Source organism: Patella vulgata, chromosome 9, assembly GCF_932274485.2.
Source record: "Patella vulgata chromosome 9, xgPatVulg1.2, whole genome shotgun sequence".
Taxonomy (NCBI): Eukaryota; Metazoa; Mollusca; class Gastropoda; family Patellidae; genus Patella; species Patella vulgata.
The window spans coordinates 21,681,189-21,705,851 of NC_065887.2; the positions used below are offsets into that span (position 1 = coordinate 21,681,189).

General features: G+C 32.5%; 1 protein-coding gene across 1 annotated transcript; it reads right to left on the minus strand.

The window, feature by feature from the left end:
- Positions 1 to 1,263: 1,263 nt before the first annotated feature.
- On the minus strand, positions 1,264 to 23,643 carry LOC126832336 (serine/threonine-protein kinase Nek10). The gene is made up of 32 exons (XM_050563091.2): positions 23,616 to 23,643; positions 21,652 to 21,869; positions 20,123 to 20,183; positions 19,664 to 19,782; positions 19,038 to 19,136; positions 18,377 to 18,503; positions 18,041 to 18,119; positions 17,559 to 17,626; positions 17,312 to 17,391; positions 16,621 to 16,707; positions 16,376 to 16,465; positions 15,366 to 15,497; positions 14,657 to 14,747; positions 14,248 to 14,278; positions 13,479 to 13,624; positions 12,871 to 13,038; positions 12,197 to 12,373; positions 11,655 to 11,796; positions 10,009 to 10,130; positions 9,584 to 9,686; positions 9,302 to 9,380; positions 8,884 to 9,013; positions 8,389 to 8,459; positions 7,637 to 7,786; positions 7,195 to 7,288; positions 5,939 to 6,023; positions 5,444 to 5,629; positions 4,824 to 5,030; positions 4,325 to 4,428; positions 3,679 to 3,789; positions 3,054 to 3,168; positions 1,264 to 2,571 (listed from the first exon to the last, which is right to left on the minus strand). The coding sequence occupies exons 2-32, from the start codon at positions 21,723 to 21,725 to the stop codon at positions 2,408 to 2,410; spliced, it is 3,492 nt and encodes a 1,163-aa protein (XP_050419048.2). The 5' UTR covers positions 21,726 to 21,869; positions 23,616 to 23,643; the 3' UTR covers positions 1,264 to 2,407.
- Between the last annotated feature and the right edge of the window lie 1,020 nt (positions 23,644 to 24,663).

The window sequence follows — 24,663 nt, forward strand, 5'->3', positions numbered from 1 at the left end:
AAATTTCAAAATTTCAAAATTTGGGAATAAAAGCTTTTGAACTTTTGGTTTTTAAGTAAATCTTTTTCTCAAAGAAAATTTTTACAGGTGCTATCGAAGAGCAGAAAAGCAAATTGGTGAAGCCTAAGGATGTTTGAATGCCCTGTATCTGAATCTAGGTTAATATAGATACAGATTTTATCTATGGCACATTGTCATGATAATGTAATTAACCCATATTCAGATAAATCAACCAGTTGTTTGTATTTGAAGTATCAGTCTTGCTTTAAGTTCAATTCATGGCTAGGATTTAGGACGGAATGTCAAAAATTATTATCTCAATATTTCTCCATAATTAGAATATATCATCGGCTAACGACAATTCAATGTAGTCACTATATATATAATACATTATTACAAACTAAAATAGTATTTATATTACAATGGATCTCATAAATTACCATAAATTAATCACTATAAGACATTACATACAATCTAAGACCGAAAAAAAAAAATTCCTGTGCTTACGGTTACTTGGTCTTGGCATGATTTTCTCTCAACAATTTCCAAGACTGAAATTTTGGTATTATTTTCAAGAACATTACTCAGTAATTAAGCTATAAATGCTTACAAATAGATAACACAAATAGATAATAAATATTTTCTGACAGACCATTTGGGAGGGGGGGGGGACAAGTAACCATAAACACAGTTCTTTTTTTCTTGACCTAATTGATAATATGAATAAATTAATGGATATACAGGATGTCCACACTCTGTATGCCCCAACTTCTTCACGCAACAGGCCGATCCTCTGAGGATTTTGGATTCAGTTCTTTGCCAATCAAGGTTGGCCAATCATGCACAGACCATGGGGCATATAAATGTGGATCTACATTATATTACATTTTTAAATTAAATAATTAACATATATTATACATTAATATATACTTTAATTATGTAATTAACAATATATACATAAATTACTATACACACTTTAATTAGCCATATAAATTAATTTCTTTATTTGAAATACTTAAATTAAATAATTAACATTTTTTATACATACTTTATCTATGTATCAAATACTTAAATTAAACAATTAAAAATATGCATGCAAATATTTTTTATACATGCAAATATTTTTTATAAATACTATATTTATATATCAAATACTTAAATTAAACAATTAAAAATATACATGGCAATATTTCACACTTAAATTTAATCAATCATTAACAATCTTTATGTTAACTAATTATATATCTTATTAACAATTATTATAATTTTATGTAAAATCTACTGGAGGGATTCACTGTATATAATATACACACAAAAATAAATAATACTTAATACACTCACTTATAATTACAAGAATTACAGGAACTGGATGGATATTCTTATATATTAATACAAAAAGTTTATAGACTTGAGACAATTACAACAGAATTTACAATAAAACAGACACTATTAATATTAGCTGTATAAAGGCGTGGTTATAGAGTCTCACAGATAAAAAGTTTTTTTATGCACAATAAACAAACAAAAAAAATACATTTTCACACATTCACACTCATATCACATTAATTTAAAACATCAAACCCAATGTATACTGGCCATCGTGTTTACATTAAAGCATCACAAAATATTTTCATTCAAACAGTAACAAAAAATTGAAGTATCATGTACATAGAAATGGAAACTATTTCTTCAGAAGAATCAATGATGTATGTTACCCTGATATCTGATCTGATAACATTAAGAGAAAGGGAGATGGGGTTTAACATCCATTCAACACAATCTAGGTCATTTCAGCATTAACATAGTTAAATTTTAATTAAAATATATTGCTTGTGTTTCTGAACCCCGGAGAAAACCCATGAGGATGGGCAGGCAATCCTATTCCTAGTCACATACAAGCTCCGGATCGAACCAGACCACTTGAAACATTGACAGACCTTATGACCTAAATCGCACTCGTTAGACCACTTGACCACCAAACCCCTGATAACATTAAGATAAGATGTATGATAAACATGCATGTAAAAGAGGCTACATTTAATTCATTCATTGGATGACAATCAGCTGTCAAACCACCAAGGTCCAACCTGCCATTCATGCACATAACAGAAGACATGTAGAATTTGAGGGTAAACTAACAACAGTACTACACAATCAGGAAATAAAACATAACATACAAAACATGTACCAGGAATATAAAATATTAAGCCTGTGGTTTGGTATATCTTTTTTATGTCAGGGACTGTTGTAATGGCTTCGCTTGTTTTCTTTCTTGTTCAGAGATCAAATCTTAATTTATTTCAGGAGTTTTTTTTATCAGTTTCCAGTGAGATGACTAAATGGAGATGTCTTCTAACTCAGTTTTGAATGTATGATTGACTTGAAGTTTAATTATTAAACAGTTAATTCAGGAGTTTCTGAGGCCACGTCTGGTAAGAGGACTAATTGGAGGAGTTTTCTCCCTTTGTTGATATCCGATACTGTAATAACCACTGGAGCTCAGAGTTTTTTCAATTAAATTATTTAATTGTTCATATGTGATACCCATTTCTGGATCATAATTACTCGATCCTAGAAAAAATATAAAATATTAGGATGACTTTAAAGTCCTGATGTGCCATTTTAGCGCTATAGGAATCACTTGCCAAGTACAATATTATGAAAGATGAATATTTACTGGCAACATCCCTCCAAATTTGTTCAATTACGTTCAATATTTATTTGGAATTGAAATTTCATCAGTCTATGTTGCTTCGATATATAATGAGCTGCAGCCATTTTGTTGTCTGCAAAAATATATTAGTAGGTCTGTTTTAAATCTAATTGAATCCAAGCCAGGACATTATCTAGGGTTAGTATTTTGATTGTTTTCTTAATTAAATGTTAAATAATCAATCTGAGTACATATTAGCTTAGTACTAGTTTCATTTGAACAATATTTCAATTCATATTCCTGACTGAGTTTGGAATATCTTACCTTTAAAAACTCATTTAATTTACTACGATCACATAAGTGTTAAAACATTCTGATTGCTATTAATAATAATACCAACCTTGTTTGGAATTGGAACCTAATATATCTCTTTCTAAACCTCCAGATCGTGGTCTATGTGACATGACTCCTGGCATTGATAAAACATCGATCATATCTGGTGATCCTTGCATCAACTAAAATTAAATCATGCATTAATACATACGAAAATATAATTTGTAATTAATGCATAAACCAAGATTCCATTTGTTGAACATGAAATCTGTTATGTGTGATATTAATGAAAAAATTTCGAAAGACCAGAGATCAAATGTATTTCATAACATATTAATATATACTGTTAGTTTAGTGGAATCGGGTAATGTTAACATTGTGGTTAAAGATTTTATGTATAATGGAAAAGGTAATATTATTATGAGGAAAGTTGACATGTGTAAAAGGAATTGATATTATTATGGGTAAAGTTGACATTATTGGTAAAGTTGACATTATTGGTAAAATTGACAATAATGGTAAAGTTGACACAAGGTTGGACAGGTGACCCTACTCCTTGTCACATTCAAGCGGGGAATTGAAACCACCCAACTTGACTCAAACTGGGTAAAATTTGTATTATCATTGGGTAAAGTATGGGTAATGTTGGTATGATTATTGGTAAAGTGTCAAGTTGATATTAATTTACTTACTTTTTTAAGTTCTGACTTCAGGTTAATAGAGTTGCTATGAGGAGAGAATAAAGCTCTTTTAAACTGATCAATTTTTCTTCTTTCATAATTAGGACTTAATGTTGGTGGAAGCTGTAATACAAGTTAACAATAAGCTAAACACAGTCCTACTCACAGGCTGGAAAATTTACACACGCTGAGTTTCAGAAAGACTTCTACTGCTGTCAACATAACCAGACTGCAGTCATACACCCTTGTTACTATAGCCAACTAGCCATAACATAGACTATTATCAAAATTTGATTTTCTTTGAAAAGTCCACGAAGTTGAAACTCTTGAACGTATGACACAGCAAAAAGCCTGCCGTAAACACCAGAGTTTTACACCCCCCCACCACCTCGGCAGTGCCTCTTGAACAAGGTGGATGTGTTATTTAAGGGAATAAAAATTTAGTTTTTCTATTACTTTCAATGCACAAAAGATCAATGACCTTCGTGCAACATGGTCCTTATCCTTATAGCCGAGTCAGAATTGCATGTCCCTGTCATTTATATAATATAATCATCATTACATTAATTTTCTAATTATTTTTGTTTTGTTTATGGTTTTGTGGAATAAATCAATATAAATTATTTTATAATATTTTATAAATAAATCTATTATTTACCTGTGTAATATAGATAATTTTATGTAGCTGAACCAACATCTGAACAATTGGATCGTTTATTTCACGTAATCTGTTAGGTGACATGGATAATGTTGCTGTACTCCCTGAAAAAGAACCCCAAAACAATTCATCAAATAAAAGTAAGTAAGAACATAAATACCAAATACAGAATTAAGACCAAAATATAGAAATATTAACACTATTTTCATTCAAGAATTCAAGTAAATATATCCACATTTTTTGTAAACTTAAATTAATCGAATTGGTATAGTTAAATCTATAGTTATTGTAGCAAACCCATTATCTCCCACAAAACACATACCGAAAATCCTCGAACTTCAAAACCCATTTCACTTTTAATTGGCTTTACTACCCCTTTTCTCCCATTAAAACTTAAATCTCCAGAATGTAATAATAATAATTAATTCCATTATTACATATAGAAAAGATAATTATTTCAATTAGTTAAGTAACTAAAAACTTAAGACAATAGACTTACTAGATCTTGCTTCCAGGAATTTTGATCTTGGAGTAATGGTTGTATCATTGGAGCTCTGTGATCGGATTAAGTATGGACGACTGTTTAATAAATATTCTACATCGGGACTGGCCAATATGTCCTCCGTTGTACATTGATGACCTGGTGAATTATTCATGTTTGGGGAAGGATCCCCAGAACTTAGCCCTGAATCACGACTTGATTTGGCTGCAATTAAAAGATAAAAATATATTGAAGAAACCAAATTCTAATTTTAATACTATCAGTGGCAGTTTTAATTTTTTTAAATTCTGTTTATAGCCATATAGAACTCACAAATGCAAGCGCTTTGCCTTTGAACTTTAGCACCATTACTTTACATCCCGCATAAAACCCTCCTACTGCCACTGTTCTTCCTTTCAATAGGATAGACAATCACTGTAAATTTCATAAAGTTGGATCATAATTAAAGTCTCTATGGTGCTAACAAGATTTCATAACACAAAGAGGTAATAACCATGAAAGAGATTAACTGTCTTATCTTCATTTGCTTGGTTCGTGTAGAAAATTATGATGTTAAACCCATTTCATTTCCTATCATTGTACCATTTTACATATTACTGCAAATTTGTTTGTCTTACCATTAGACGGTATATTTAATATAAGTTGTGACAGAGGTTCGTTTCGACCATATGGTTTTCTATTGTTATGGGATAAAGGTAGACGGGGTTTGCGTGTTATTCTGCCCCGGGATCTGGTGCTACCCGCACTACTTCCTCTACTCTCACTACCACTACTAGGATTACTTTCATCATCACTTGTCCAGCCTGAAGAGAAAAGAAACTGTGTTAAAATAAATGAAAAATATGTAACATAGAGATTTCTTATTATCAAAATATAAAATGTTTAAAAGTTTTTGGAAAATACTTTGAAGGGCAAAATAGCATCTTAATTCAGACTTCATATATTGATGGCTGGAAACTTGTTACTTTCATTGCCAAGAAAATAAAAACTGTCCACAATCGCTGATAAATAATTTGTGAATGGCATAGATTATCTTGCAAACATATTCATGAATGAGGAAAATAATAAACTACAACATAAACTGCTGTATGAAATTAATTTAATGTTCCAACCTCTATCAGCATTATCTTCACCTTCTGTTGATAGTCCATCCGTTGAACTAGAACATGTCTTAAATACATCATTATCATCTCCGTTCTAAAATAGTAAACATATACATATTATACCAATATCCCTGATCCAGTTTAATGTGGTCTATTACTCATATTCAATAACATGCTTTACTAAGCATTCAGCTACTCAAAAATATCTAACAACTAAACATTCATTCAACAACTAAACATTAAGCCAATCAATAAAATCCAACAACTAAACATTCAGCTACAACAACTAAGTGGATAAGACACTGGCTCACTAGCCTGGAGGTCGGGTGTTCGATCCCTGCATTGGCCGTGAAACTTCACCTAGATTTTCCGGCGTGGTTTCCCCTTGTCAGTGATGCAGGATGGAGGGTCTGACAAGGACAGCTGTCTAGTCGTTCGGATGGGACGAAGGTCCCGTGTACACATTGGCGTGCCCGTAAAAGATCCCTTGGCAGTTGGAATTCGATATAAGAGTAGGCCGTAGCGCCGCTGCCTGGGCAAAATTTCCCTCATAGCACACTGTATGGCGTATGCCCGTCATCATTAGCCCAGGTTAGGAGCAGAACAGTAGGCCGTTAAACCCCATTTCATTTCATTTCATTCAAAAATCAGTTCAGTCAACAGTTAACCCTTAACCGGCCATTGTCGACTATAGTCACCACAACGTTATACAGCTAAGTGGTCACGGTCGACTAAAGTCGACCACAACAAGAACCTTTTTTATAAGCCGCATTTGAGTATTTAGTTTCGTATTTAATTGATATGGCCACGCATGCGTGTCAGGCAGGAACTTGTCTTGTCAAGGGCATTGAGAAAGACAGGTCTTTGTTCAACATTTTTTGACGAAAAACGTAATTTAACGATGTCGGGAACGATAAAGACGCTCGAAGTGGTTGAAATTCTTATGAATTATTCTGACTCGGATTATATCGATGACACCGATTCTGAAGACGATATTTCTGATGAAAAGAATCTAGAATGATTTGCAAATTATAGATCAACTTATCCCCTTCAACTTTTTTATTGGTGTCAAGAGTCTATCACTTATAATTATTCGGCAGTAGTCTATTGAAATAGGCATACAAAATATTTGACGTCAGACTTTAATATTTAGCCTGACCACTTAGCCTGGGTTAAAGTTTCAGACATCTACACAACTATCAAATACAAACAGTCATCAGTACACTTAGCTAGACCACCAATCATCAATTTTTCCCACTACTAACCTTTAAATGAGAAGAGGCTTGTTGTAAAAGTCTATCATATCGTTCTTCTGATTCCAGGTATTTCTGCATATTCTGGTTTGATTTTATCACATGTCTGTAAAGATTAAATAACATTTGGTATATTGTGATATCACAAAGAACAGTGAATTTAAATTCCTGTTCTTACTATTTAATAAATTTCTAGTTGTCCCTGGGGTGTTTATTGCACAAGCAAATGCAATTTTTGACCCGTGTGTTAATTTTTTGTCATCTGCTTTCAATTAATGTTTACTGTCATGTATGTATCTGTCTTTTCTTGTATATAGATTTATCCATTTTTCCATCCATATATGGCACTTGGACTATCCAAAACCACCCGTAACTAGTGGTCTGTAACTAAAATTCTTAAATGAACAAGGGTAATGCTAAAGGGTTAAAGTAATAATCTGCAAATAAAACTTACTTCTGTGTTCGTTTTCTTTCTCGATCTAATTTTTTCTCCAAACTAGATTGATTTGTTCTCAGATTATCCATATGTATTAATATCAAGTCAACCACCTCAGCACTTATCTCTAATATATCTGGCCGATTTTCTGGTTTTACTTTTATTAAACTGAAACGACATATTCTACGGTAATTTACACCAAACATGGCCTTATTTTTCTTATAAAAATAAGAATAAATATTTCAGTTATGTCAAACTTAACAAATAGATTGGCAAAAATTAAGTAGGACAGTGCTTGGATTTTCAATAATTAGGCCAAATAAAAAATGCCTGCGTTTACAGTTACTTGGTCACAAAAAATTTCTTTGTGGATTAAGACTGGATAGAACTAAGTGAACTAATAAATTAATCTTTTAATAACTACATTGATACTTGCAGTCTATAGCCTTTGTGATGTTATCTTAAATACTGTGTATATTATACATTTCATAGTATTTCTAGCTTAATTACTGAGTAAAGTTCTTTAAAATAATGCCGATTCCGATTGTCATAATACCGAAAGTGCAATGTCTGCAGATAAGTGTGCAAAGACCGATTTATAGGACCTGGGAAATCAAAACAATTTAGGGGCAGCAACTTTGGCTAAAATAGGGGCCGTCAGGTAACCACAAACTCCTAATTTTATTTTTTATACTGAATATATTATATACAATTAGTTATAGATTTACATTTATTTTATTGTTGAAATAAAAAGACTGATGAGGCTGTACCTGTAAACTGTATTAATAAGTCTTGAAGAGTAGTCTCCTTTAGGTATGGCTTCATACTTAGCTTCAACAATCTAAAAAACATACAGCCATTTTATGAAATAAATGAGGAAAAATAAACAATAATCACAATACATTATTGACTGAAACTTCTGTAAAGATAGGGGCAAGGTGTACCTAGGAAAAGAGAAGAATGATTATGAACTATGGGTGTGGTTTACAATACACATAATTCATAGTTTATATTATAAAACAGGTATAGCCATCCCTGTACCCCACACAACACCTTTCAATGTATTTATCAGATACATGTATTTAACTGTGAGAAATTTAATGTCTACCAAATTTGTTCAAATACTAAATAGTCAAAATTTGAGAATATTTTTGGGGGTAACAGTAAACCTCTAGTTGTGTAATTTCCTTCCACTCTTCCAACTGATCAAAACATTAATTTGTGCAAGAACAAGTAAACACCAAATAAATTAAACCGGACTATACCTTAGTAACAAGTGATAACATATTAGCACTAAAAAATGGTGGTTCTAATGTACAGAGTTGATACAGAATACAACCAAAAGCCCAGATATCTGCCTTTTCACCATATGGTTTATGTTGAACAATCTCTGGACTGAAAAACACAAAGAAAAAATTAATTGCATTATACCAGTATTTCTTGAATGGTAGTCTACTACTATTTTGAAGCCCTTTAAATCTTTTATGTAAATTGTTGTCTCACCTCGACTAAAACATAACATTTTTGGCTTTGAATGGCTTTGAAAAGTGTGGATCAACGTGACAACTGAATTTCTGATCGGAAGGTCTTTTGTTTGGGAAGTCCAGGAAGCTGCTTTATTTCTAGTATCAGTCCTATTTTCTTATTCTCATTGAGAAGTGATGCTTAATGAATTTTACTCACCAAGAATATAAAATAGTTCCAACAACAGAAGTCATTTTACTACAATCACTTCTCTTCTGTTTCGCTAAACCAAAATCAGCTACAAGATAAATAAAAACAATGTTCTATATTAATTCATAGTGATAACTCCAAAGGACTTTTGAAACAAAAATTGTTCCCTCATTATTCATTTGTAAATTGGAACCCTTCTTTTCCAAACTCATACGAAATATACTTTACATGAATTACTGGCAAATGGTAACATTATAAAAGATATATTGTAAGAGAAATAAATATACTTACTAATAGTAATTTTATCATGTTCATCTAACATAATATTACTAGGTGTTAGATCTCTATGAACAATGTTCTTCTCTTTATGTAAATATCGTAATGCTAACACCATCTATAATTATAAAACATCTAACATTAATATAAGATCTCTCAATGAATAAAGTGGCATGGTTTTGACAAAAGACTATTATGTAATGTCTATGTATTTTCAGGTGTTCTCCTGGATTCCTTCAACTGCTAAAGACCCCTATGCAACTGGCAAATTATTGAAATATCAATGCATCATATGTCAGTTTTTTGTCCTATCTTAAAAACTATGTTCACTTTCCTTGTCAGCATCACTGATGCCAACCCTGACATGTGATGATGAGGCCTGAAAAATTGGGGAAACACAATTGGATCTCAATTTGGTTCAAATAAAAATGATTCATTACCTGTAGAAAGATATTCCACACTCTGCTTTCATGGAATCTTTCTTTCTTCTCTTTCAACGAATTAAAATGTTCTAAAAGTGGTGCTCCCTCGATCAAATCCATTACAATATACAACCTCTCAGCTGAATAAATAACAAAACAAAAACTAATACCAAATTTAAAGTTATTATAATACACTAAAGATAGTTTGCCAGGTGGATTAATGACCATTACCCTGTTATTAATTAAATGTAACGGTACCATCATCTCTTATATCAATATTGATCTTGAAAATAACAGTCTAAAGTGAGGCACATATTAGAGTGAGAGATAATAGAACAACTCTATTCTAATGTTCAATATGGAAAATCTTCACTATTTCTGACAAGTTTAAAAAATTATATGAACTATTTCAGGATAGGCCAACCTGTGACACAAGAAGCACATTGTATCTCATGATAATAGTGATCATTAGAAGTAAAACAAGTTTGTGTTCTAAAGAATTCTTTGCTAGTCTTGATAACTTGATATTATACTGAATTAAAAATCTTAGTGAGGTAAATAATGTTTTTGTCAACATGTTTTTCTTAAAGATGCATTATGTAACATTAGATAAAGAGTTAACAGTTCTCTTTATACTAATTTAAAAATGGATAATGTAAAGAGAACATGTTGAAAATGTCAGTTAAATTACTTCACTCTGAGCCGAGTTATCGCCTTTACATGAACAGTGTAGCATTGATTGTCATTGCTATGATAATAAACAAAGTCTCGATTATCCATGGTTACACTTAATCATTAACCTCAAAACGTATTTAAATCTAGCAAACAATTAAGTGGCGGACCCTTTCGGACTATATCTTATCGTTATTTAAATCTGTTGAAAATCTAGATTATCCGATGTCATCAAGAGTTGATTATGGTCTTGGTTATTTAAGGCATAAAGAAAGACCCGCAATAGACAGATTTAACTCTTACATAATGCCTGTTTAAAGTTTTATGCAATCTGGTTAAAACACAGATCCTATTTTGTTTCGTTTTACTTGTCTTTACTACACTTGGATCTGGAAGAGTTGTTAATGGTGTCAGGGATAAGCCAATGAAACGGTCTGTTATGGCGAGCTTTAGCTGGTTTTGCACAGAACTGTGGGTAATTCACTAGTAACATTAATGCTGATTGGTTAATCAAATGTCTGACGTCATAGGGTCATAAGTCGGTCTTTGGACCCCTGACGTGACCTATCACTATAACTTGTCAGATCTTCATGTAGTGTAGACCATCGGAAGCATAAAAAAACGAAACGAAATATAGATCTTTATTTTAATCAGATTGAGTTTTACCGTACATCTGACTATAGATAATATTTGGAACATGGAACCTAGTAGGGATTGGCCTGTGCTATTTGATCAACAATAACAGCAAACAGGATAATGTGACTTACAACTCCTTCCGTGAAAAGATCAAAATATTCTATTCCTCTGACCTTGTTGAAAATTTATCAAAAACGGACTGTGACAACACCAACATATGCATCCAAATCAATTTAGCTGTGTGAAAAATCAGCCACATTGAAATTAGGACTTTGCTTCGAATTGATATAATAAAATCTACAATAGTACTTAAACATAAAGAGATCTATATGTTCTATCATAAATTAATTACCCACCTTCAACAAAAGTTTTATAATAACGAACGATATTTGGATGTTTTAGTTGTTCTCTCATAATCTGTAATTCATTTGTTATTTCACCAACACTAGTTTCAACTTCTAGACTGTTTTTACCAAATGCAGGATTCTGTAAATTCAGCTGTAAAAGAAACATTATAAACTTTAAACCCAACAATACAAATTAGAGATGCATTATGTAAGGGCCTAAATCTGTCTATAGCAGGTCTTTTTTCTGGCTTGAAATGTTATATAAATTATTATTGTTTTTCAAGGGACACCATCCATACACATATGTAGTATAAGACCACTAGAGTTTATTAGGTCTGTGTTTCCAGTCTTAAAGAGTGACACTACATTTGTTTTATTATAGAATCTGCATTATGAATAACCATTGACTTATATAAAGAATAAACGTTTACAGTTAATTCTTTAATATAATTGAATCTGATATACGGTACTGAAAGGTGTGTGCTATTCTCCATAATTTACCAGTTAAAAATTCATCTGCAAAACAAGAAATAAATGAAAATGAAACTCACCTCTTTTAAAGCTAGAAATGATGACTGTTCAGCAGATGTCTTTTTAACTTTATAAACAGAACCAAATGCTCCACTGCCCAAAAGTTCAAATACAGAATATTCCCCAATATACTTGGATGGATTACGATTTTGATTTGTTTCAAATATCTTATCTTTTATTTCATCTATCTTTGATTTCTAATAATTAACAAATGTAAACAATTTATAACATTAACATAATAATAACATAAGGATGACATAATAATATAACATAACTATCACTCCCATAAACTAATGGTAGTACATCAGGCTGGGTATGCTTACTTTTTCCAGAACACATCATACCAAAGTCTATCATTTGAGGAGTTAGCATGGGTAAAAGAAATTGGTGGATTTTTGTTAGGAAAATCTGCCACAAGAAATACAATACACAAAGCAAACAATATGTCTGATATTGTTATGCATCACAATGTGAAATGTTTGTTGTAACTTCCATACTCATGCTTGTACATGTAGTTGTGAATAAACTGTTATTATTATTATTATTATTATTATTATGTTATTTTGTATGGAAGATGGCAAAAATCTCAAGGACCTACCAAGGTGGCACAAACTCCAACTACAACCCGTCATACTAGTTGAAATACTGCAACTTAGAATAATCATAGTTTGTTATAGTTTATCATTATACTTACAGATAGTGAATTCATCATATCAACTAGTGGTTTATATGCTGATAAATCTTTATTATAGTGTCCAACATCAATAAACAGTTCAAATAATTCTACTGGGAATAATCTTTTAAATAACCAACGATTTCTCTCCATACTGAACAAAAATCGCAACGTTCGAAAGGCACTTCTCTGTAATAATAAAAACAAACAAGATATAAATACATGATATTATGTTACAGTAGAAACATATAATAGAAATTAATCAGTGTTTTATTTTTGACAACCAAAGCACAAATCAACTACCACCCTCATTCGGCAAATCTCAGCCGACTCCGGTACCCTACATCTAGGCCACCCTCGGCTTCTGAAGAATTTGATCCGCCATTGGAACTACTTCAAGTTTCCGGATTAAAAATGGCGGCGCCCATGAAGATGCCTGTGAAGGGTGTTTTTTCCTCAAGAAACTCTATATTGGTTGTTATGTAAATCAGACAGCATATGCTTACATTTCAAGTTTATCAGATTTTCTTTATTTAAACAAAGGACAACTTAATTTGCAATGAAAATTCCTCCTGTATTTACGACACAAGAGAGTAAGCTCCTGAAATTTACAGATCAGTAAAACCTACCTGGAGTTTATTAACAGGTTTTTTCTCTCTATTAGAAACATCTTGTGGTAAAATTAACAGCCCAAGGGCATAAATACCATTAGCTTGAGCTATTTGTTCAGCATTTGTATCATTTAACACCAGTTCTGTCAACGCTGCACAGCAAGCTGAAGTTAGAAATATTGTGCACGAGTAACATAAATTGTATACAACTGCAGCTATATACACAGCTTACAAAGCTAATGCAAATTTTATACAACTAGGGCTATACAGAGAATATAAAGGTAATGCAAATTGAGTTGTGGATACAGAACAACAATCACACAAGATTTTATTAGTTATTTATTACTTTTATTAATTATTCTAAAAATTTCCAAATGTCTGAGATCAGTATTTGAAATTTTTGTGATATCCAGTGTAGCACATTTGTCATGGAAATAATTATAGACAATAGAGAGAGAGAGAGAAATGGGGTTTAACATCCACTCAACACAAACTAGGTCATTTCGGGACTAACATATGGTTCAAATTTATTTCAATAATTCGCTTGTGCGTAGGGGTCTTTAGCAGTGGGAAAAAAACGGAGGACCTGGAGAAAACACATGAGGTTGGACAGATGACCCTAATCCTTGTCACATACAATATGGACAATAGAGAGTGTACAGTGGGACATTTAAAAATAAGGCCTATACTCATGTAAAGCAGAATATATAAATTAAATTGCTATGTTTTTCAATCTATATACAAAAAGAACTAGAACTTTATCTTTAGTCATTTTAATGATATTTACCTGATTTTAAAGAATAAGGTAGTTCTTCTTGCTGTAAAAGAATAAAAGAATGTCTTTTACAAAAATGAGTTAAAATTCTTTTCATATCTTATTTTGCAATGAGGATATTATAACTCAAATAATTTATTATTCTTTGAAAGAATGAGGTTATCAATCAGCACCCTTATTTCAGACTTGACAGACTGGTAGTGAAATTACATTCCAAAAAATTAGAATTTCGAAGAATTTTACCTTAAAACACAATAAATACAGATAAATCTATGTGTAAAAACTTAAAAAGATATATAAAAATTAGAATAAGCTAAGAAATTGTAATATTCTGTGGAAAATATATCTTACTAATCCAACGTAAACAAAATATGTCATAGTTTAATACCTGGCAAAATTTTAAAGTGAAAGCAATACTTACATCATCGACAACATGTGGTGTTCTACCATGAATACCAGCACTAGCTACACCTCCATTATTATCATTCTTCTCTGGTACAAACTTACGATCACTGTAATAAACAATTTCATACTCTTAATTGTTATAAACTTTTCTTATGCCAATTTTAAATTCAGACAGAAAGATAAGACTGGGTCATGTGGCTGGGTTCCGGGTTCGATCCTGGTATTGTCTGAAAAAGTTCCTCAGGATTTTCCAGCCTTGTCAGTGGTGTTAGACGGAGGGCCTGGAAAAGAATGGTGTCTAGAACTTTGGATGGGATGAAAACACATGTGCAACATAGACAGTTGCAATTTGATTAAGAGTAAGCGGAAAGGCTGCTGTCCAGGCAAAATGTTCCATATAGAAAACTGCAATAGCGAATATCTTTATTAGCCCAATTGGTGCAGAAAAGTAGGACATTAAACTCAATTTCATTGTCACATGTCCCTAAAGTTGAACAAAGTTTCATGTGAAATGAGAATTTAATCATTATTGAAAAAATTAACTCTTTTTTTTTATAAAACGTACAATTAATAAATCCTCAAATAACTTTATGTCTACATTTTTTTTTTTTACAAAATCATGACCATCAGACATTTCCAATTCTTACCAAGAAATTTTGAGAGACACACAGGGTATACCTGTGATTTGAAGCAGATTTTTAAAAAATATTGAAACTATGACTTACTGTAATAGAGACAGCAATAAGGGGATTCCCCCACATAGTCGTATTTCTGTACTTGTTTTAGAATCTTCACACAATTGAGCTAAACACCAAACTATGTGCCATAATAGATTCAAATTTTCACTGTTTAATTGACTGGAAAAAAATAAAACAAACAAACTAAAGCAGGAAATTTTTTTAGAGCAATACAGGAACAGACTGGGATCCATTTTCTATATTAGGTTCTAGGGAGAAAAGTCAAAAAACAAATTTGCAACACTCAGTTCAACATACATGATGTGCATTCTTTTCGGTTGGTCCCCATCCCTCCAGAAATTCCTGAATGGCAACGTTACTTGCCTATTACCCGACAAACCTTTTTAACACATGGTTTTGGCAAACCACAGTGGCTAAGTGGGTAAGACGCTGGCTCGCTAGCCTGGAGGTTGCCTGTTCGATCCCTGCATTGGCCGAGAAAGTTCATCAGGATTTTTCGAAATGGTTTCCCCTGGTCAGTGGTGCAGGATGGGGGGCCTGACAAGGACAGCTGTCTAGTCATTTGGATGGGATGAAAAACTGAGGTCCTGTGTGTACATTGGCACGCACGTAAAAAATCCCTTGGCAGTTGGAATTCGATATAAGAGTAGGTCATAGTACCGCTACCTGGGCAAAATTTCCCTCATAGCATACTGTATGGCGTATGCCCGTCTTCGTTAGCCCAGTCAGAGCAGAACAGTAGGACATTAAACCCCATTTTATTTCATTTCATAATTTCAACCCATGGTTGGAATAAAACCCAAGGTATTTGAGTCGTGATTTCAGTTACCAATCAAAGACTAATGATCTTCCCTGATCAATACTGTATTAAATGTCATTTTGGAATGGTTTCTTTCTGTATTTTCAGGGTTAGACGAAAATAAACCCTGTTCTGAAGATACATAGTGCACTGCAAGGTTTATGACTGTATTCATTAGCCCATTTGGAGCAGAAGGTGGAAAGTTAAACCCCATTTCAATCCCCATTTCTTAGCTTACCTAAGTAATACTGGTATTCCATCATAATCTCGAATTTTTTCAGCACTGGCCTGATCTCGACACAATAAACACAGTAAATTTGATGCTAATCTAAAATAACATAAACACAATAAGAGACGTAAAATTTTGCAAATGTGCAATATCTATGATATATTAGTAAAAATTCTTACTCGTTCACAATAAAGTTTAATTAAAGTGTGAATAAACTTGATCCCTCTTTAACAAATTACTGAATGGATTCTTACTTTTTAGAAACTGTGTCATATTGTTGTATAATTCTTAATAAAAACTCCACCGAGTTTAATTCACCAATTAAATATCTTGGTTTAGGACTGAAATTATAAAAGTCAAATTAAGTGAAAATCTAAATTAAATATATCAAACGATTTTTGATTTCTTTTTCATCCAATTTATCTTGATATGCATGTTTTGTACAGATAAGTTGGTTAAATTCAATAAACTATAACACATAATTATAGAAGAACAATTACTGATTTATTTAGATGACGTTTCAAAGAGTATTCTCTTAACGTTTTCGAAACATGGCCTAAATAAATCAGTAATTGTTCTTTCAGAAGTATGTGTTATAGTTTATTGCTCTATCCAGTTACTAGATACCTCTAAAAGATTGGTTAAATTCATTACATTATCAGTCAACTCCAGGGCTCACAATTCGGTCAAATGTGTCAGCTCTGACTTGACTCGCTGTGAAATTGACTGGATTGGAATATGACATGCCAGTCACTTCATGTGCCTTAAAATTAGGTGTTTTAAAAGTACATTGTCAAACAGTAAAATATAATTAAAGTTGTACGAAATCAATCTAAAACAAGTACTACATTTTGTCCGGACAACTTGTTTCTAAAGTTCACCATCTCTCCATTTAAGTACAAAAAAATTGAATTGATTGACAGGAAATAAATATGACGTTCATACCTTTGTGCTAATCCTATTAATGCATGAAGAGCACAATGTAATACTAATAGTTCATTGGCTGATAATAACTGTACTAATGCCTGAAATAAAATGAATAACTACTATACAAAATATTCAAATTATTGAACCAACATTAATATATTCTTCAAATAAATGCTAGAAATGTCTAATGAATAAATGGTTAAACATGTGATCAGTTCCAGACACTGTACGAATGTGGATATATTAAGTATATTTGTATATTTACCACATGAGCCTTTGATTGGACTAAACATTCTCTTTGTTCTACAACTACTGATAACTTCTGAAAGATATCTGAAACATAATAACAATATGGTGAGACATAATGGTGAGACAATATGGTGAGACAATATGGTGGAATAAAATGGTGAAACAATATGGTGGTGAGAATATGGTGAGACAATATAGTATGAAATAATGCAAGACATAAGGGTGAGACAGAAATGGGGATACATAACGGTAAGAGAAAATGGTGAGATCGAATCAAGAGAGAATGGTGAGACCAAATCATGAGATAAAATGGTGAGACATGATGATGGGAGAAAATTATGAGACATATATGTTATGGTAAGAAAAATAGGTGAAACGAAAGGTGGACTATATTGGACAAAAGGGTGAAATAAAATTGTGAAACATAATGGTGGGATGAATTTTACAATATCAACAGAACTATGGGACATAATGATAAAGAATAAAATAAAGACTTACTTGTCATTTCTTTAAGTATATCTATAACATATTGACCGACACCATCAGTTAAATATACTTCTGTTACTCGCTGAAAATACTGTAATAAAGAAAGATTTTATCCCTTTTAATTTCTACATTTGTTTTCTTTCAGGATATAAAATGGGGGGTGGGGTGTCTATAGGCTTCTGCCTGTTCTCTAATCCAGTTTCTGTGAATAGATATTTTTTAAAAAATAAAAAGGATATAATACTTGTAGTATCTCTCAGGAATAGAAATGGGTACAGCTTGAAACATCTAACCTCAGTCCTGTTAACTCACTCAGTGATTCTTGGATATATTTGTACATGTACTTACATCTGACAAGTATTTCACTCCATCCAGTTCGAAAAATATTGTTTGGAAGGAACAATCTCTCATCATTATACGTAAACATATTAATACCCGTAATACAGTTTCCTGTGGAGCACTGTTCAACCAATCACTAGAAAGAAAGCAAAGACTTTATAAGTATATACATGGAATCTCTAGGCCTGTGATTTCAATGGCATGAATCCAGACACAAATTTGCTTATAAAACCATATTTTTTTACCTAAAAGATAGTTAGTTTTACACTGTTTGAGAATGCATATTAAAAGGAAAATGTGAATAAATCTGAAAGTCGTCTTCAACACATACATGTACATATATAAAAGAGAAAAATAAAGGTTTCTTCTTTAAGACACTTGATGTCTATGGTTATCACGAGACACATTGTGTATGGTTCTAAGATCAATAACTGCATGTAATGGGGTCATTCCTGGTTTCACAAATGATAATAAACCCCCAATGACTTTATAAACGAGAGCGATTTTCAATTTTTTAAGGGGAGGGGAAAAAAACTCCCCTCGATCGACATTCAGGTGAGTGGCAGGTGCTCGAGAATGATCGCTCGCCTTAAAAAATAATGACTGCAATAAGTCACTGTGGCTCCCTGTTTACAAATAAACAGAAACAATATGATGGTGTTACACTCACCTGCAGCATAATTTATGTTTAGTTAAAGCTGTGAATATACGTTGTAATATCTCAAGATGTTTGTGATTTGAAAAATTTCTTTCATTCTGATATCGTAGACTGAAAACATACAAACAATAAACTAAAACCATATTAAACACAAATCACTGAACAAAGATTTCATATATAGATAAGTGAGAGGGAGATCTAAAAATGAAGTTTAAAATTCACTCAATATAAACTAAGTCATTTCAGGACTTAACATGATACATTTTTATTTCAATAATCAACTTGGTCATTATTTAGCGTTTGGAGCAAACCTCTGGACCTTGAGAGAACCCACGAAGTTAAGCAGGCATCCTTGCTCCTTGGATGGAAACTGTGCCACTCAATGACAGATCTCATGCGTTAGACTGCATTTCCATGCATGCAGACACATAATTACAGACCCAACACATCAAGTAGACGCTTACTGCTGGCCCCCCAAGATCTGTTCACTTGATTTGATATTTGTTGTTTATTTCTTACAATGTCCGTGTAGTTTGTCTTGTCCAAGGGTTTGTCTTATCGGTTTTGTTTTGCATGTAGTGAGGTTCTCCTGCACTTACTATAAATCTTTAATAGTAAAAGGTAATGTTTATCGTTACCTGAATTTATGGAGTGCTACAGCTTGTGATGTCTGCTGGTCTGATTCTGATCTAGAACGAATACCCTGACCTTCATCCTGTTGTGTTGTGGCACCGTTACCATGAACTATAGCTGGAAGCTGTAACATTATATAAATACTTTTCTACATTTCAAATAATCCAACATTAAAAGGATATTAGTAATGTTTTTAAACTTTTTAACAAATCGGTTGAATTTTAAGTCTGGGCTTTTAGATGAGAATTATATTAAAGTAAAGTACTGTAGTGTCATTTGCATTTTTTGCTAAAATATCAAATTTCTCATGGCTTAGATCGCATAAATTTCAATTCAACATAACTTTGTAAATACTGAACTGCAATGAACTATTTCACAATATTGTAGTTTACAGTTTACAAGAGCTTTCTACTGCTTAAACTGATGCATCAAGACTTTAATAGAATGTATAATAATTAGTCTACCTGTTGTCTACTAGGAGTAGTTGTTAATAACTTCAACAAACGATCTAATTCCTTTAGCTCTCTGAAAAAGAAAGTTTATCCAAATGATGATAATAAATGATTATCCTCATAACAGACTTCAGTGATACAATTAGCGATTGAGTCAAGTATATGTGTTGTACTGTAATTTTAGAAAATAATGTGCACATCCTTCTGGCTAGAATCCAATATCATTTTGTAATTCCATGTTGCAATATCAAAAGCTATTGATCTCGATCAGTTGGGAGGGGATAATTATTAAATTACTTATACTAATATTAAAAGGGGTTATGGGGACACAGCTGCCAGAGAGTTTGGCGTTAAAATTACCTGATTTGGGTCTAATATAAAATTGTTCATTTCACTGAATTTTATTTGCCTTGTGGGATGACAATATCTATGAATATTTGATGTCTATAGTGTTGAGATATAAATAATTTTGTTTTCCACTCAACTGAAGTTAGTAAACAAACTGAATTCCTTTTGAAACAAAATTTAGTTGCACAGAGTTTGACTTATCAATAATCAAAATAAAACATTATTTCAACCCAATCAAATACTTTAAATTGACATAAATCTACCACAAAACAGCTTTATTGGTACCGGTATACCCATAAATGAAAAATACCCCATTGACAGTGTCCTTCCATCTCTCCAATGGTCATTGCAAATCAGAAGCTTCAAAGATACTATCAAGATCTTAAAATGTACATGTATATAGAAAAAGATGATAGCCGATCAATATTAGTATCACGTACATGTAGATAGATATACATGCATAATATCACGCCCATTTAGAAATGAGATATAAAAATTCAAATAATGAGAATGAGTGATATAGATTAGATAAGACTGTTATGTACAAGGTAATGATAGACAGGCAAAATCTGTGTAATCAACACTTCTAACAGAATTGTTGACATAAACTACAGGTGGTAGGTGTGGTCTATTACACCACTTTATATAATATTATCAATCAGAATAGTTTGAAGGATGCTAATCTTATCTATTGTTACATCCGCATCACTTAACCTACATGTACCCTAACTTTTATATTTACTTTTAAAACAGTCACATCACTACAAACCGGATTCGTATACTAAGAACCTGACTGTTAGACTCTCACGACAAGAAAGTAACCAAATTTGAATTTACCAGTAAAACCAAAGCTTGCCTAGATTTACAAAAAATAACCGAGATATGGGCGATCTCTAATCTTTTTTTGCTACATACACATGTATGTAAAACACTACGAGATTTTCAGTTACACAATTCATAATCAATTGGTACATTTAGATTGATACATGTTGATGATTTTGATGATTTCTATGATGGCAGAATGTACAGATTTAGCTTTTAATTTTGACCAGATTCCCTCACCTTGCGCACCCAAAAAAGAAAGAAAAAAATAGCAGAAACTGACTGGTTTAAATATGTGATGCAGCAAAACCTGTAAAAAATCCTAATTAAATCAGCAGAATAAATATAAATTGGGAGATAGTTCTACTTACTTAACGGAATCAGATCGCTTAATTGGTTTGCCAGTCTGGTCGGATGATTTAGTCTTACGTTCGGTAGCTGGCATTATAAATATCTTTCTTTAAGATGGACGGAAAGATGAAAAAGGGCTGGTTGGTTATTTTTACTTTGTCTTCTCACATTTTTGTTTATTTGAATACTGTCTTACATTTTTAGTTCTTTAGGTTCAGCAAGCCCTAGTTAAATATTTCTGAAAAAAAAACCAAAACATATTAGTGCATGTTTGAATAGAATTTTTATTAATTTCATTATATCGTGAGTTCTTACCTATGCATTTGAACTTGGCCCGCATATTAATTTCATTTCATAAGGGGGATCCCGTGGCTAAGTGGGTAAGACCCTGGATCGCTAGCCTAGAGGTCGGGTGTTCGTTCCCTGCATTGGCCTAGAAAGTTCATACAGATTTTCCGGCGTGGTTTCCCCCCTTGTCAGTGATGCAGTATGGAGGACCTGACAAGGACAGCTGTCTAGTCGTTCGGATGGGACGAAAAACTGAGGTCCCGTGAACACACTGGCGTGCACGTTAAAGATCCCTTGGCAGTTGGAATTCGATATAAGAGAAGGCCGTAGCACCGCTGCCTGGGCAAAATTTCCCTCATAGCACACTGTATGGCGTATGCCCGACTTCATTAGCCCACGTTAGGAGCAGAACAGTAGGACGTTAAACCCCATTTCATTTCATTTCGTAACACATTTAAGTTGAGTCATAGTTCTTAATAAGATATGTTCCATGTAGTGCTTATCTAATTAAAACTGTTTAGTTCAGAGAATGATATGTTTTCATACAAATGCATTGTCTCATATTCCATGTTAAAATGCTTTAGTTGTCAGTTGGATTGAATCGATAATAGTGGTAAACTCAAAAATAAAAGAGCTAATTTACGTGTTTCTGTCTATATTTCCTCACGATCTAAAATCTATCATTATTTCAATCTTCCATCTAATGTCAATTCTGGTTGTGATAGACAAAATTATACTTGTCTTCCATGTCTTGTTATGACTATTTTAATGTTGTTTTTTTAGTACCAATTTAACAGAAAATAATGTATTTAGAACACAATGCTTTCAGATAGTTAATACGATTAAAATCAATGGGAATAATAATTGCAATATTTCATGATTTACACACTATTGGGCAAATCATGCTACCATTTCATATACACAAGGTAAATTCCTGCCTAATCAACACTATTTTTGGTTATTTTAATATTCCGCTATGACACGTAATCTTAAGACATATATTATCAATTGAAATACAGTAAAATGTCTTAAATACTATTGGTATATTTGGTATATCCAATACATGTTTAGACTATTGGTGGGGCTGGGAACGGGCCAAAATTAAATTTGCACATTTAAAATCTACGAATTAGTTATTTAAAATATTCTGATGACAAAAATAAATAATAATATCTGGAGTTTGTTCTATTATTGGAGCCAAATTTTAATTTAGCATTGGTCAATATACAGTACATTTGCATGCATGTATGAAGCCATATTTAACGTTTTGTACACGAACTGAAAAGTACCGTTATAAATGTGCTTACCGTTAGAAATGAGAAAACATATCAAATTCAATCATATTTTGATATAAATGATTACCGGTCTATAATAGTATCAAAGGAAGACATGATTTAGAAACCAAAGATCTAGAAATCTTCTTAAAATCGATAATCATTTTATGACCCAGGCCTAAAATCATTGCCAATGACTTCTGCTGACAGGGAAACACGGCAAGAATCTATTGATATTGCACGAAGAAATGACATGTCGTTTCCATTCAGCACATCACAGCGATCAATATAAATGTATGCAGATTAATAGCTAAACTCACCGATTTAATTCAGAAACAATGTAAAAAACTAAATTGACCATATATAGTACATAACTCGTAATATTTCTCCATTTGTCACAAAAGATAAACAAAATACCATACCTGTTCAACCTTGCATTTTCCACGAACAGACACAGCAGGTAAAATGACCCCTGATTGGTGATCTGATTGTCAGTTAACCAATCACAAGACGTTACACAAAGCTATTCCATTGTTAGCTGTCGAGGGTCTGAATAATCAGGTGCGTTGGACTTGACATAACTAGGTTAATTATTCTAGTTCCGTTAATTAGATAAGGATAATTGATTTTTAATTAGGTAGCGTGTTTTCTTTCCCCAATTGCTAGAGACAATAAATTAATGAATTAACGAAAATAAACAAACGGGATTTAAAATAACATTAATTAATGATAAACAATAACAGCTTTTCTTTCATTGTCATTATGTTGAAAAGACTCACAAAAAAAAAAAAAAAAAAAAAAATTCTTTGTTCATTTTTGCCTTTAAAAAGTGTACCACCTAGCTAAATATCGAGTCAGAAATGGGCATTCGCCCCGCGCTAATCAAGTTCTAAATATTAATAAAAAACAAAAACATTGCTGGTCTGCATTATGTATTCGTTAAAATTATATCAAAATATAATATTCTTTTATGCTTTATGTATTCGTGAAAATTATATTAGAATATAATATTCTTCTAAATTATGCGCAACATTAGTCACTGCATTTTTTCTTTCCGAATGACTTGAATTTTCTTGTGGGTGTGGGGGATCCGTAGACTCACCCACCCCACTCCAAACTCAAGTTTATGCTCGGGCGGTTCGATGGCCGAATGGTTGGCACGTGTGCACCGAATCATAAGGTCTGTCATTGAGTCAACTGGCGTGGTTTCGAATCCTCGGTTGTACGTGACAAGGAGTAGGGTCGCCCGTCTAACCCCGTGGATTTTCTCCGGGTCCCTACCACTGATAAAGACCCCTACGCGCAAGCGAATTATTGAACCATGTGTTAGATGTGTTAGTCCTAGTTTGTGACGTTAAACCCCGTTTCTCTCTCTCTTTCTCTCTCTCCAAGTTTATACTTCTTTGGTGTATAATAATTAATATGATGTATATGTCTATCCGTGTGCGCTAGGTCTGTCATTGAGCCAAC

What these genes read in the sequence shown, in the direction of transcription:
- LOC126832336 (XM_050563091.2), bottom strand. Translation starts at nt 21,725, where the DNA reads ATGCCAGCTACCGAACGTAAGACTAAATCATCCGACCAGACTGGCAAA. An exon ending in TCCAATCAAAGGCTCATGTG is followed by an intron (nt 17,392 to 17,558) that starts GTAAATATACAA and finishes ATTTTATTTCAG; the next exon opens with GCATTAGTACAGTTATTATC. An exon ending in TGTTATCACTTGTTACTAAG is followed by an intron (nt 8,460 to 8,883) that starts GTATAGTCCGGT and finishes TATGTTTTTTAG; the next exon opens with ATTGTTGAAGCTAAGTATGA.